The sequence below is a fragment of the Solanum pennellii genome, chromosome 7, assembly GCF_001406875.1.
Source record: "Solanum pennellii chromosome 7, SPENNV200".
Classification (NCBI taxonomy): Eukaryota; Viridiplantae; Streptophyta; class Magnoliopsida; order Solanales; family Solanaceae; genus Solanum; species Solanum pennellii.
In genome coordinates this window covers 75,754,141-75,768,068 of record NC_028643.1, presented here as the reverse complement: position 1 = coordinate 75,768,068, position 13,928 = coordinate 75,754,141, and the positions used below count along the sequence as shown (strand labels likewise).

Below are 13,928 nucleotides of genomic sequence, written 5' to 3'. Positions count from 1 at the left end.
GTTGTCTTCATGTGACTTATAGGCACGAGCTTCAGCCACTGATACTTGCAGTCAGGGTAAGCTGCCTACAATAAACACTCCCTCAGAAATGCAACCCTCAATCTTTGCATAAACACGAGATGCTTCATGAAAGGAGCAACTATGCAGATTATTTAACATACAGATTGTAAAGAATCAAGATAATTAGCTACAGCAAGCATATTTACAACTGCAAAATAACAAAAAAGGACCACTTGTTCCATTGAACTAGGAAATGATTGATGTGCTTCCATTCAATAAAATATTGATTAGCAAAACAGAAGCACAGCTTGTACCTAGCTAATTCGACATATAATGATTTGGAATTTCAAGAAACTAGACATTATATGGATAGTAAGTTTGTTCATATCTAGGCTCACTACCATATTCTACATGTACATGGTTACTACTATCACTATGAAAACCTTCAGAATAAGGAACAGTAACCTGTCTCGGCATGCTATCCCCAGCAGTTGAATCCAAAACAGAACCCTTACTTTCTGAAAAGAATCTTGTATGCGGTTTACTACTTGAAAACATACTACACGCGACTGTTCTGTTAGATGAATAATCTGATCCACATAAGCTGTTGATGATGGAAGAGAACGGATCAGCAGCGTTTGCATCCCCATAGTCAACGGTACTAAAAGAGTCTCTGGTACTCTCAGTAGTAAATGATGCTTCATCTGAGCTTGTAAAGAGGGACCAATCACTTGATGTAGCATCAGAAAACTCTGCAGTCATTGACTCAGTATAGGTTCCCACAACCGGCGGTCTATTTCTATTAGCGTTCTTGACGAGTCCACTGGAGGTGCAATCAATTATGTCACTGTTCATTTCTGGCCTATGATTCATATAAGGATCCACACCAACATAAAGATGCTCCGCTTTTGTCTGCTCTGGCCTAGAAGTCTTTGTCGATTTTGGTGGGCAGTGCTTGACAATTCCAGGAACTTGTCTTCGGCTAATCTTTCTTGCTGGCCGTGGAGATGATCTACAAAATTTCATACTGATTCAATATTGGGATCTTATAAAATTTCTAATAAGTCATGAAACAAGCTTCTGAAGGGATAACAAATATGAATTGGCCAAATTGATATCTAGATTATAATTTCTAACATGCCTTTGGTAAAGGTCAAAGCTCTCTAGTGCTTTACCTCTTATAAAATAAGATATATGCTCCTTCCGACATCACCTGGCTCATAGATACAGGGTGTACCTAGTATCAGAACATGCAACTTATGAGAACAGTATGACGAGCTACGAAAGCAAATACAAGTACAAGCACAATAAGTCATAGAATTCACCTTTGACAGTTGCCTACTAGCATTGTCACCAAAGGTGTGAAATTTCTCAACAAGAATGTGATTTCAAAAGAAATTAGCAAGCAAAGTGAATCTTACCTTTGATCATTACAAGTATGGTTCCCAAAAGTGCAGTCAAGCACCAAACTGCTGTATATGTACTAATTTCACTTTACCTTTTCTTTTTATGGCATAGGTGTACCAGAGCAGCTTGTGCATCTAAGACTATTTCACTGGATACCTGCTATCTCCCACCAGCGCAGGAATCGGGTAACTCAGTCCACAAGACTTAGGTAGATGGGAACCAAAATCGAACTTGAGACCTCATGGTTCTCCTCCCACTTTATTGACCATTAGGTCACACCAGCTTTACCATTATTGTATGGCTTACTTCAATAAACATTTAAATATGCCCGGTAGGTTAAGCTGAGAGTCAAGAAACCAGCAACTACAATACTGTGCCTTATAAACAGGTTAACCAAAATACATAATAAATGGATATCATGGGTTTCCTCATTACAGTAGAAGTGATTCAAGAATAAACAAAACAGACATCTACTATTCCTCAATAAGCATGCATACATTGTCCCTTGCTCTACTACCTTTATTATCAGTAAAAAAAAGTTGATCAGATACGTCTGGAAGTAGCACGTCTCTTGCTATCTTCGCTATAGTTCTCATGGGAGGACTGGTCAAGAAACATGCAACTAACTCTTAGGATTTCTATTTTCCTAGCACAAGTTAGTATATCGTAACCATTAGGTCTCAAGGACATGACTCATATGAAGGAAAAAGAAACACTGCCAAGTAACGGAAGTCATTAACCACATCCCAATTCTAACTAATGTTAAGCATACAAGAATTCAAATATTTATTCCTGATGTATTCCACGGGTAGCAACCTCCTACTAGCTTTGGAACCACAACACTCCAACTTCATATCACCCATTAGCATTATCTACACTAGTATCCTTCTAACTGGGCATAAGCATGATAAAAACAAACATTTAAGAAGCTCCATGCATCAAATTACCTCAGTATCGTCAATCCTGAACCAATTGCCTCGTAGGTGTAGATCCTTCACGTAGGATATGTAATGCCCAGAAAATGATGCATTTAAGGTATCCAAGTGCACAACAACAGCATAAAGCATGTAAAGTGGAGGAATGTCATCTGTCCCGGTCATAAATGGGATCATATCCAACATATCCGGAAATGTGATGCACTTATTTATCTTCCCATAACTTCCTTCCTGATAATTATAGAAGTGAGGTTTAAACAACAGCAATGAATAGAAAATAATATTGAAGTCAGCAAAATATAGAATTTAAGGCCCTTAAGTGCCTAGAACTTAAAAAAGGGTAAATTATTTTTCATGACTGATTTTCAATAGCATGTCTTCAAGAATGAGACATGAATAGTAGATTCAATACTGTGACTTTCGGGAATAACATATAAATGGCATTTCCAATATAACCACAAATCGGGTTTGTTAGAATTAGAGGTATATTAGTTAAAGATTTAATCTGACATTTAAGACAGCTTCGGCAGTGTCTTTTAATCTCATCAGAGAATCAGCAAAATCATTGAGCAAGTAACTAGCGACCTCTATAAAAAGCAGTACCTGAAATCTCTTCAAGACAATCGTTAAGATATTTGGAGCCTCCTGTATGCTCAACTGTTTTTGTGCACGGACATAACAAGCACACCTTTTAAGGAAATATAAGCACAAACATAAGTCTTTTCAGTATCAATAAACAATATGGATGTTCAGTTGGGAAGAAATCTACATGTGGGATTCAAAACCAAGCTCACATACCTTCCACATCTATACATATTTTCCCCATCAAGATCTTCCGGGCTTGTAAACTGTGTCAATGCATCTTCAAGTGACTCAACCCAACCGAAGATCTCCAATGAGAGATCCATGATATTTTCATAGCACGCCGATTCATGGTGGCATCTCAGACACTTGACCTGGTCATATTAAGACATAAAGTTACTAGGTAAAATTACAAAGAAAGCATAAAGTACATTCAAATTTTCAGTTCAGAATAAGTCGGAAAAAAACTAGAAATCTTAGACCTTAGATCTAAGTCTTCCTCCGAAAGTGTGTTGTATAAAGGTTGTTTGCTGCAATCTTGGATCAACAGCATTTTCTCCACCTAATGCCTCCAAACTTATAGATTGCATAGAAGCAACAATAAACCTGCACACATACAGAACAACCATTGAGAAACAAATAGCTAAAACGAAGAAATTCAAACTTTCCACTGAAGTCATTACGAAAACACACTGTTCCTATGTGTGCATTTCTTTTCTTCATTAAGATTAGCAAAATGTAATTTAATGCAGACCTTAAAAACTCATGAGCATCTTCCTGACTGCCATTTCCAATCTGACCATTAATGCTCCGCATATGCAAAAGAATCTTGTTTGGTGACAGAGGACCTCCACTTTCTCTTAACATCATCGCATGTTGCTCAAGTTCACACACAAGGCACCAATCTTTCCTGCAGTCTGATGTCCATGTAATAGGTGAATTTTGCAATTCGTTTCAAAATGAAACAGAATGGAAGTAGTTAAAGGGCTAAATCGGGTGAAATTACAAGTTCTAGAATGTGATCTGTGAAGTAGGTAGATTGTTAAAGGCTTTGTGCACATCAGACACTGCAAGACAGCATTGGCATAACAACTGCAAAATGAACGAACAATCACTGTAACTAACTTGCTATGTTCAGGCAAAATTACCTATAAGGCTAACTTCTGTTTAGGATGTTTTCAATTATTTTTAATAAACAAATATATCTCGATAGCAAATGTAAATGAGATAAGAGTTAAGACATCTGCAATATTACCTATTCCCGCAATTTATGAGACCTCTAGGCAACAAAGTGAAGTCTTCATATTCAAATAACTTCACAAACTCTTCATAAGGAAACAGCATCTGTTCATTGGACGATTATTAATGACTCATGCCAAAGCACAGACAAGCCAATGACATCATGTTATTGTATAAATTACGTTAAAAGATTCTCCAAACCTAAGTGATTCTTCATAAATACTGACCTTTAGTTTCTTTTGTTTGTCAGCCCTGGATTCTAATGATTGATGTCCGACAACTTTTGATGATTTAGCCAGACCAAACATTCTCATAATTCCCAAGTTTGCAACCCCACTGCCTGCTTGTGGAGGGACTGCATCCTTTCTTCTAGCATTTTCTGCATTGTGAAGACTCAGTAAAATGAAAGCGCAACATGCAGATATTAGCATATCACAGTCAACAAGGAAACATACTTGACTCATCAATAATCAGTCCCTTCCCTTCCAAACCTGAACACATCTCTTCTCTTGATGTTTTTGGCGTCCTATGGGACTTTGTTCCTGGAGAAGGTGATGCACTTTTAGCCCTACTGCTTCTTCTTGTTGAGGTCTTTCCAGAAGAACAGTTTAATGGAATTGCCGGAGTGCCGGTAACGACGCCTTCTCGTGTAAGGCTTTTTTCATCAATCAGCTCCTTCTGATTCTTGCATGCACTTGTTTCATGGCCTTCTAGATTCGATGAACTTGAAACATGACGATGATTTCTTGAGATGTGTTCTTTCTGCTTTTGTAACATATGGCGTTCTCCCATTGTATTCATCAAATCAGTATGTTCACTAATGAACCCATCCGCGATGCTATCATGTTCCGAAAGCATGGAATCACCATCTCTTGACTGCAAAAGAAGGCTAAGCTTAGGCAAAATGGAAAATTAAGAAACAAACAAACTTCCACACTTCCTATTGGAAAAGAAATAACCATCTGGTTCATAGAAAGTTCTTTTGAAGAGATAGTACAGCATGATGCAGAAGCACTAACCCTAGATTGAGAGGCTCGTTCAGAACTCTCAGACATGGTTCCGTCCCCTCTTCTTAATATGTCTCTGTTGCCTTTATGTACTCTCCTGTCTACAGATCGTCTCCCAACTTTTGGAGATCCTGATGTATTCGTTGCCACACTAACAGTAATAGGGGCAACTGGGGTGACAATGGGTGTTTCAGTCACCCCATCTGGAGAAGTTTTGCCAAGCCACAACTGATTTAGGTTGTTGTCGCTGTACTGCGCTTCAACATAGCTATCAAATGACATTCGTCCCGGGAGTTCATCAGTCAAGGCAGGCTTAGAGGATGAGCTGTTGCAGTTATTACCCAATTGAAGACACTCTAGCTTGTGAACCTGTCTCCAATGGAGAATCTGACACTTCCCTGAGCTGCACAATCTTCATCATTAGATAAGAATAACAATTGGCTCACAAGTCTGATGAACAATAAAGAAAAAACAGAAGTGTTGGAGACATTTTATTGTCCCAATCTTTCTTTCTTTTATTGAGAAGGGAAAAGAAATAGGCTTTTACCTATAATTATGTAAGGAAAAAAATGTAGCAGGTTTATGCATGTCTAATCCATTTTTCTTCACACGCAAAAATTAACCAAATGCCCATTTCCCCTTTTTACCTATTTGTTTCTCACTATTTCTTTCATTTTTGAAGAATTTGTGTTTAAGGAGGGAAGAGGCTTGTGCTAATAACTAATCCGCTGACTGCTCCTAACAAGGAAAATTTAGAAACAAGATTATTGTGTTTCTATTATAGGCTTCTTACACTCACTAGTTTAGTTTCAATTCAAGGTGATGACGTGTCTCAAAAACCTATCCTCGTAACCTAAGAAAGATCAAATCACAACTCAGATAGAACTGAACTGAAGAGAGAGAGATTACACACAGAGAGGTACACTCTTGCAACTCAGAATCGAGTGTGAAATAATTGTAGCTTGGGCTTTAAAGTAGAGGGGTAAGACTGCAGTCCTCCCCCTTGAACGTTTGGAACCAAAAGTAAAAAGACTGAGGAAGTGAACAGTGGAATAATATTATGAAGTAATTGAGAAGAAGATGGAAGTTAAAAAAAAAAAAAAACCTTTTCAAAGTTGACAACCTGATACTCGTTAAACATGCTACATCTACGTTTTAACTTTGTTACATCTCAATAGCGTGAAGGTTCATCTCTTCGTATGGCTGAAAAATGATTCATTATGAAAATTCTTAAAGTACCATTTTGGATATGTGAAGAATGACCGGATGGGTATATAGTTGTCACCTACGTTTATAGAGAGAGTTTAGTCATCCGGTAGCGATTTAACATTGTACTGCTTTCACCTTGGGTAACACCTCAGAGTGCCTTTCGCACCTTTAAAGGGGATGACACAAAATATAACTATAAATTTACAACACAAACCACCTTACCTTTCCAAGATGGAAAAAGAGAAAATTAAAAATTAAAGGAGAAGAAAAAATGAGATAGAGAAGACAGCCCATTTCACACTCTTAGACAATAAAATGTTCCTTTTTTGGTCCATTCCCCGTCCTCTATTTACTATTTTTGTACACAACTAACTATATATAATTTAGTAGGTGTTTGGCCGTAGATTCCAATTATTGTTCACTTTATTTGGAGCTTATGGAGTTGAAATGGAAGATAGAGTTGTGATCAGTTATATCTTTTGCAAAAAACAATTAGATGAATGTACTTAACTACAACTTCAAAAGTGAAAAGTGAGTTGTAAAATGGATTATAAGCTGTTCTCCAAATTTGAAATGAAACTTCTGAACTTCAAGTTGGATGTGGAATTTTCATGGCCAAATACTGACATTCAAGTAAAGTGAAATTATTCCAGAAAAAGGTAAAATAGTTTTTATGGCCAAAATGGGTCCTTAGAATGCAAGTACACTAAAAGAACTTTTAACATACCAATATCGAACAGATTTGCATTGAGAGCAACGAGTTGTGGCTGGACAATGGCATCTTGCACACTGATGAGTTGCACTGCTTGGCAAAGGCACAAGAGGGATAGGGGTAATACTTACAGCAGACATAGTTTGTGTCTTATGTGCTTCTTCAGCAGCCCGTTGAGCCAGCAAACCAACTCTTTCTTTCTTTTTGGCTGCCTCATTCCATTTGCCTAGAAGAATATAAGAAACCAGGGGAAGCACAACCAAGACCAAAAATAAAGTCGGAATGTCGGTTTCCCTTGGCTCGAGCATGTTCTCACCAGCAAATTCATGTCCAACTATCTAACTAAACTTCAAGTTGCAGCCTGATCTACCAAGCTACAAAAGCCAAAGTAAACCAGCAGCACAATTTTGTAATGTTCTTGTTAGATGATTCCAGCACCAGCACCACATTATCTGTAATATCAAGCAGGCGGTTATCATTGTAACCAAAATTGACAGAGAAAACAATATATTAACAATTCAAATGTATAGCACCGGAAACTATTATAACCTATTAGGCCCGTTACTCTTACAGGAAGAAGTGTGAATATACTAGAAGCAGTAACCTTGAAAAATGCTTTTATCTAATGAACCTTGGAGAATAAACAACCCCCAAAACATGTTTTCTACTGTTTAGAACTTCTAGGACATTTCCAAAAATCTGTTTAAATGCAACCTTCCGATTTTTCTTTTCTATAAAACATTCTTTATGAGGACCAGTTCAGTAGAAGTTACTACAAAGGTCATGTTAGAGCATGGTCTCAGGCAGCTATGAAATAATCACAATCACATGCTATTCAAATGCATTTAGTTGTAGACAGCTTTACACATTCCATATCAGCTATAACTTTTAACAACGGAAGACGCAGAAGTGCTTGGTGAATACAGATTAATATAACCCAAAACCCTTGCCCTATTATTTTCTACCACGGCTTGAAATTATATCGCATAAAATCCTTGATGTTTCTTTGACCTGACTTGGTATTTAGCATCAAAAGATTTAAGTTTTTTTTTGTTTTCTCTCCTTCGCCCAATTTACATTAAATTCAAAATGCATTTGTATTTTTGCATTTGAAAGTTCTATTTACTAATTAAAAGATCTTTAGCCAACATCAAGAAATTGAGTAGCAACTTTTGGAGTAATGGTGTAATTGTCTCAACAGACTGAATATATACATCACAACAGTTTCCTAACTGCTTCCATGTGTTTTATGATGCAAAGTGCATTAACCCCAGTTTTAATAATTCGAGGATATCAATCATGCACAACTTCTTGGGGGAAAAGATGTAGTGTTTTCCACAGAGCTACATTTAGTTGTTGTTATTGCTTTCATTTCCATATTCTCTTTTTCAAACTTCTTTGAGATGCTTTACTTGAGCGAAGGTTTATCGGAAACATCTTCTCTATCTTTATGATGTAGGGGTAAGGTTTGTGTAAATAACCATAGAAACATGTCTTTCACTCAGTAAACAAATGATTTTAGAGAAGTTTCTTTGCTCAGTCACTCGGAGGACAAACTACTAAATCATTATTATTATTATTACAACCTTTAAGACGATATACTATAGCTCATAAATCTGAGTTGCTTCCAATACAAATTAACCCAAAAATCAAAATGGAGACAAATTAGACACGCAGAAACCAACTAAACAACTTCCTAGCAGCTTAATTTGCTATTTTGTACATAACATGAAGAAATATGAGCAACATCTGAATCAAGAAAGGGAACTGCAAATGTTGATTCCAGATTTACCGACCAATAACCCAAAGAGGAAACAATCTCAACTTTTTCGAGTTCATATCAGTACTAAAATAAATACTCAGATAAGTGAACCCCAAAGCATTCTGAAAATAAAATGCCACTAGTACAACACAAGTAAATGTACTTCCCAATATAAAAACCTTTATCAAAACAATGTACTCAAAATCAAATCTTTAACCCATTTTCATTCACAAAAAGTAAACCGCATATGGTAAAAATGAGGATTTGGCAAAAACAAAACATAGGAAAACTGTAAAACTAAAGAAAGATTTGATTGCGCAGCTCTACAGCATACCTTTTTTAATTTGATGGATAAAATCCAAAAGACCAATTGGACCACGACACTCCGTTGTTTGATCCTTGTAGGTCTCCTTTTCTTCTTCTTTCTCTACAAGTCTAAAACCTAACAAAGATACTTAAATCCTTAGTTGGTAAGAACATAACATAATACAACAGCTCATGATCTACATATGCCTCGCATCACACCTCAACCCTCATCCCTCCACCCAAACCCAATTCTTGCATTCTCACACTTTAAGACCAAGGGAAAATTAATGTACATACACTCACATCTCATTCTTGGTAATGTCCACACTCCACTCGGCATGCTATTATTGGTTTCTTACATGGATATAATTTCAAGTGCAGATGGTAAAGATGATGCATTCAAATGCTGATTTAAGTTGATTAAGCTAGCACCATAAACTCTAGAACGACACAAACCAAACACCTAAACAACAATGTACATACTGAGAGCCAATTCAGAGAAGAGTATATATTAATCTCGGGGTATACACAAAACATGTCATTCACTCATAGAACAATTTTTTTACAGAAGATTTCTTTGCTCAGTCACTCAGAGCACAAACACCTAAAAATCACTGTTTTTATGACAATCTTTAAGATGCTATACTATAGGTCATTAAATTTCAGTTGCTTCGCATATACGTTACTAATATTTGCACCCAAAATGGAGACAAATTAATCAAGCAGAACCCAACTAAAGAACTCCCTAGCAGCTTAATTAGCTGTTTTATACATAACATCCACAAATAACAGCAACAATCTAAATCAAGAAATGGGGATTACAAAAATTAATTCCAGTAGTAACAAACCAATAACTACTCAAACTGAAAACTCAGAGAGAGAAAAAAAAGAATCTCAGCTATTTCAAGAACCCCAAAAGAGGCATTCTGAAAATAAAATGGTACTAGTACAACAGCACAAATAAATGTACATCCCAAAGCAAAAAAACACAATCTTTATCAACACCATGTACTAAAAATCCAATCTTTAACCCATTTTCATCACAAAAAGCAAACCCCAGATGGAAAAAATGAGGATTTAAGTAAAACCCAACATGGGAAAACAGTAAAACTAAAGAAAGATTTGATTAGGTAGCTCTTGAACATACCTTTTTTTTTTCCTTTGATTGATAAAATCTAAAAGACCAGTTTAACCCTTATAGGTGTTTTTTTCTTCTTCTTGTTTCTCTACAACTCTAAAACCCAACAAAGATTCTTTGATTCCTTAGTTGGTAAGAACATAACATAAACTAAAACAGCAGCTCATGCTCTACATTTGCCTCACTTCACACCTCAAAACCCCCTATTCTGGCATTCTCACACTTTAAGACCAAGGTAAAATTCATTTATAATCACTCACATATAAATTCTTTGTATCTTCTAACACGTGGCGTGTTTTCATTGGTAAGAAGCTGAAATATGATGGACCCACTTCAGTCTTAAGATAATCTTGACCGCTGAATAATGATGAGAGAGGGATAGTGACTTTGGAAGTGTGAACGTAGGGATTTTCGTACAAATAGCTCGACAGATTTATTATTTATTTTTAAAATATATTTAAGATTTTTGGCCAAATTATTCTTTTGGTTTCATTTTATTTCTATTCTATTCATTTTTCAGTTTCGTAATGAATGCTTTTTTCCTTTTCTGTTTTTTTGGCAATTTTCTAATTTTAAATTTCGGCATGATAGATTTAAGAGCTCATGACTAAAGAACATTCCAAATATATCTTATGTACTTTTAATTTAAGACCATAAAATTTTATAAATATATGTTTTTAAATTTTTATGTCAAGTAAAAATCAGACAAACCTATTAATCCGAATCCGAATATGGTTGTAAAGTAATGAAAGAGGACAAAGAGGAATGAGTGAATGGGGACATTATAATATGATGTTTTTAATGTATTTTGTAGGGTTAGAATAATATTGTGGGACCCATTGGTTGTATTTGAGTTTCCAATAATGAAAAGAATAGCCACGTGGACGGTCATGATTAGGTAATTAAGATGGATGTATTAATGAGGACTTTCCTCTTGTTAAAGAAAGGGAAAGAAAAGATACCAAAGAGAATTTCAACTTTTTATATGCTTATAAAAATAGAGAAGAAAGTGAAATGAGATTATTAGGATTAGATAATCACCAATTAAACTACTAAAATATTAAAATAGGTTTAACTGAGTTCTTGAATCGAGGATCTATTAAAAATTATTTTTCTATATTTCAAATAAAGATAAAATTTAACGTACACATTATTATTTATAATTCTTCTTTATACCCTACTTATGAAATTACATTACCTATTATTGAAAGAGTATTAATAAAAAACTAACAAATACCAAATAAAGTATTGAGCAACTTATAAATATATTTGTCATGTTTTTCTTTTGCTTATCTTTAAAAAATATATTAATTTAATTAATTATCCTTCAATTTATATTATTTTCTTTTTATTATATTAATCTCTCTACATATATTTACAATAAGAGTAAAAGCAAAATTAAGTATATTGTCCATAATAAGTTAAAGTTCATTAGTAATAAATACCGAAACCCCAATAAAAAAAAAAGAAAAATTACATGAATTGGTATATTTTAATAAATAATTATTAATTTTAGCAATATTTTTTATTTATTATTTATAGTAATACTATGTTAAATCTGTAATATATATTAAAAGTGAATTATATATGCAATATATTTGAATTATATATGAATTATAATTGAATTTAAAATATATTATGTTTATTTGGTAAAAATTTGACACATTTTATTAAAAATGTATTAAAATGTGTGATAAGTGAATTATCTATCATTAAAATTTGTATTATACATGAATAAAAAACTGTTCTTTGTAATATGAAGTAAATTTATATTATAAATAAATTAAAAGTGATCAAGTGAAAAAAAAATTATTACTATAAATAATAAATATTTTTTTATCACAGTATATTTATTTATTATGTAAGTTGTATAATATCCAATAATGACAACAAAAAGTTACATTGTTGTCTCTCTATGTATATATAAGTAAACAAATATTAATAAAAATGAACTACACTCATCAATAATTCAATATACTTTGGATCTAATTATCTGACGTTTGGGTACTTTTAGAGGTCGTTTTATTAAGATATCTCTGATTAAAATTATATTTTTAAATTGAAGGTATACATTTAATCTCAATTTTGATCTTAAATATTCCATCTTAATCATCCAACTTGTTATTATTTAGTTTCATTTTCTAGATGAAATAAATTATATAATAATTTGGGGAGGATATGGAACAGTTTCGATTTCACATAAGTTTAATAATTTTTTGTCCAAATATATAAATTAAATATTTGTAAATATAGACGTGTTGATAATTCACAAATCGATTTACTTCATTTCGAAACAATAACAAGATGAATGGGAAACATAATTCGAGCAAATCATGCTAGAACAAATAGTAGCATTCACAATCACTTATCCTATATAAATGAAGGGAAAAATAGTTATAAAGTTTGATTTGAACGACAACATTTAAGTTTTTCAATTATAAACACAAGACAAACAGTTTGATTTGGTTTATAAATAAAAAATTCAACACAAATGATTTAATATAATATTTAAAAAAATCAAACTAATTAACTTGATTATATACACCCCTAGCGGAAAGGACGTAGAAAAGGTTTTGAGGGACATGACTTGTGTTTTAATCACGATAATGCATGCATACATTAGAACTTTATTGCATTACTAATGCATATAAATCGATGATACTAGTAATACATACTCAATACATGTATAATAGAGTAGCTACAACTACATGTATTTCACTTGACTTCATTAGTTTTTAGACTATTAATTTCTCTCTTAGCTTTGGCTTCATCATCATTCTTCCTCATCTATTGTAGTTGTATCTTTCTGCTATTTTCGCTTTGACGTTTTAACTCAGAGTCACAATGTTGTCCCCATCGTGCATTAATGTCACCCAAATCGATTACCAATTTCTCCTAATACATTATTATATTTATATTTAACATGTATAGTAAGTAAATAAACACAAAAACAAAAAATATTTAAGAGTGAATATTACTAATTCTAACATGATTTTCTAATTTTCAATACATAACATTAAATTTCTCACAATACCTAAAAAAATTAATTAACAAACTAAAATAAAAACAAAAAAGAACTAAAACATATCTAATGCAATTAATTAAAAATATCATTTCTTTTAGTATAGGGGTGGATATATCAACCTATATAAGTGAAATGAAATCATTTGCTCATATTAAATTAAATGAATCGCTCATATTTTATTACACTTTCTTAAATGGGTAAATATGATCTTCAACTTATTTAAGCTCAAACAAATATGAATAAAATGAGTTAACATGAGAATCCATATTCAGCATATATATATAAGTAAGAAATGAAACAATTTTTTGTTTTTTGTTTTTGGAAAACAAAAAAATTTAGGAGTCCGTTGGAAGAAGGAGGTACTCGGCGAAGGGGGTAATTTTTTTTGGAAAACAAAAAAATTTAGGGGTAGGGGGTGGGAGTGTCCGGGGGAGGGGGTAATTTTTTATTTTTGAAGAACGTTTTTTTTTTGTTTTTTGAAAAATAAAATTTTTTTAGGGATAGGGGGAGGAAGGGGGTTGCCGAAGGGATGGGGCAGGGGGTGTCTGAAGGAGGGGGTAAATTAGGGGTAGGTTGGTGGTGGATGGTCTCGGGGGGGGGGGGGGG

At 33.8% G+C, this 13,928-nt stretch overlaps 1 protein-coding gene across 2 annotated transcripts; it reads right to left on the bottom strand.

The window, feature by feature from the left end:
* Positions 1 to 188: 188 nt before the first annotated feature.
* Positions 189 to 10,522, bottom strand: LOC107025893 (ubiquitin carboxyl-terminal hydrolase 15). 2 transcript variants are annotated; one of them, XM_015226673.2, is made up of 15 exons: positions 10,307 to 10,522; positions 9,188 to 9,295; positions 7,107 to 7,543; positions 5,183 to 5,573; positions 4,619 to 5,039; positions 4,391 to 4,542; positions 4,180 to 4,268; positions 3,931 to 4,016; positions 3,679 to 3,841; positions 3,407 to 3,530; positions 3,141 to 3,298; positions 2,946 to 3,030; positions 2,355 to 2,573; positions 1,176 to 1,237; positions 189 to 1,012 (listed from the first exon to the last, which is right to left on the bottom strand). In XM_015226673.2, the coding sequence occupies exons 3-15, from the start codon at positions 7,397 to 7,399 to the stop codon at positions 355 to 357; spliced, it is 2,901 nt and encodes a 966-aa protein (XP_015082159.1). In that variant the 5' UTR covers positions 7,400 to 7,543; positions 9,188 to 9,295; positions 10,307 to 10,522; the 3' UTR covers positions 189 to 354. The 2 variants fall into 2 exon arrangements, with proteins under 2 accessions (XP_015082159.1, XP_015082160.1); XM_015226674.2 differs by lacking the exon at positions 9,188 to 9,295.
* Positions 10,523 to 13,928: the final 3,406 nt, after the last annotated feature.

Coding starts and splice junctions, on each gene's coding strand:
- LOC107025893 (XM_015226673.2), bottom strand. CDS start 7,399: ATGCTCGAGCCAAGGGAAACCGACATTCCGACTTTATTTTTGGTCTTG. Junction 3,531..3,678: donor GATGCTCATGAGTTTTTAAG/GTCTGCATTAAA, acceptor GTATGTGTGCAG/GTTTATTGTTGCTTCTATGC. Junction 3,031..3,140: donor AATATGTATAGATGTGGAAG/GTATGTGAGCTT, acceptor TTTCCTTAAAAG/GTGTGCTTGTTATGTCCGTG.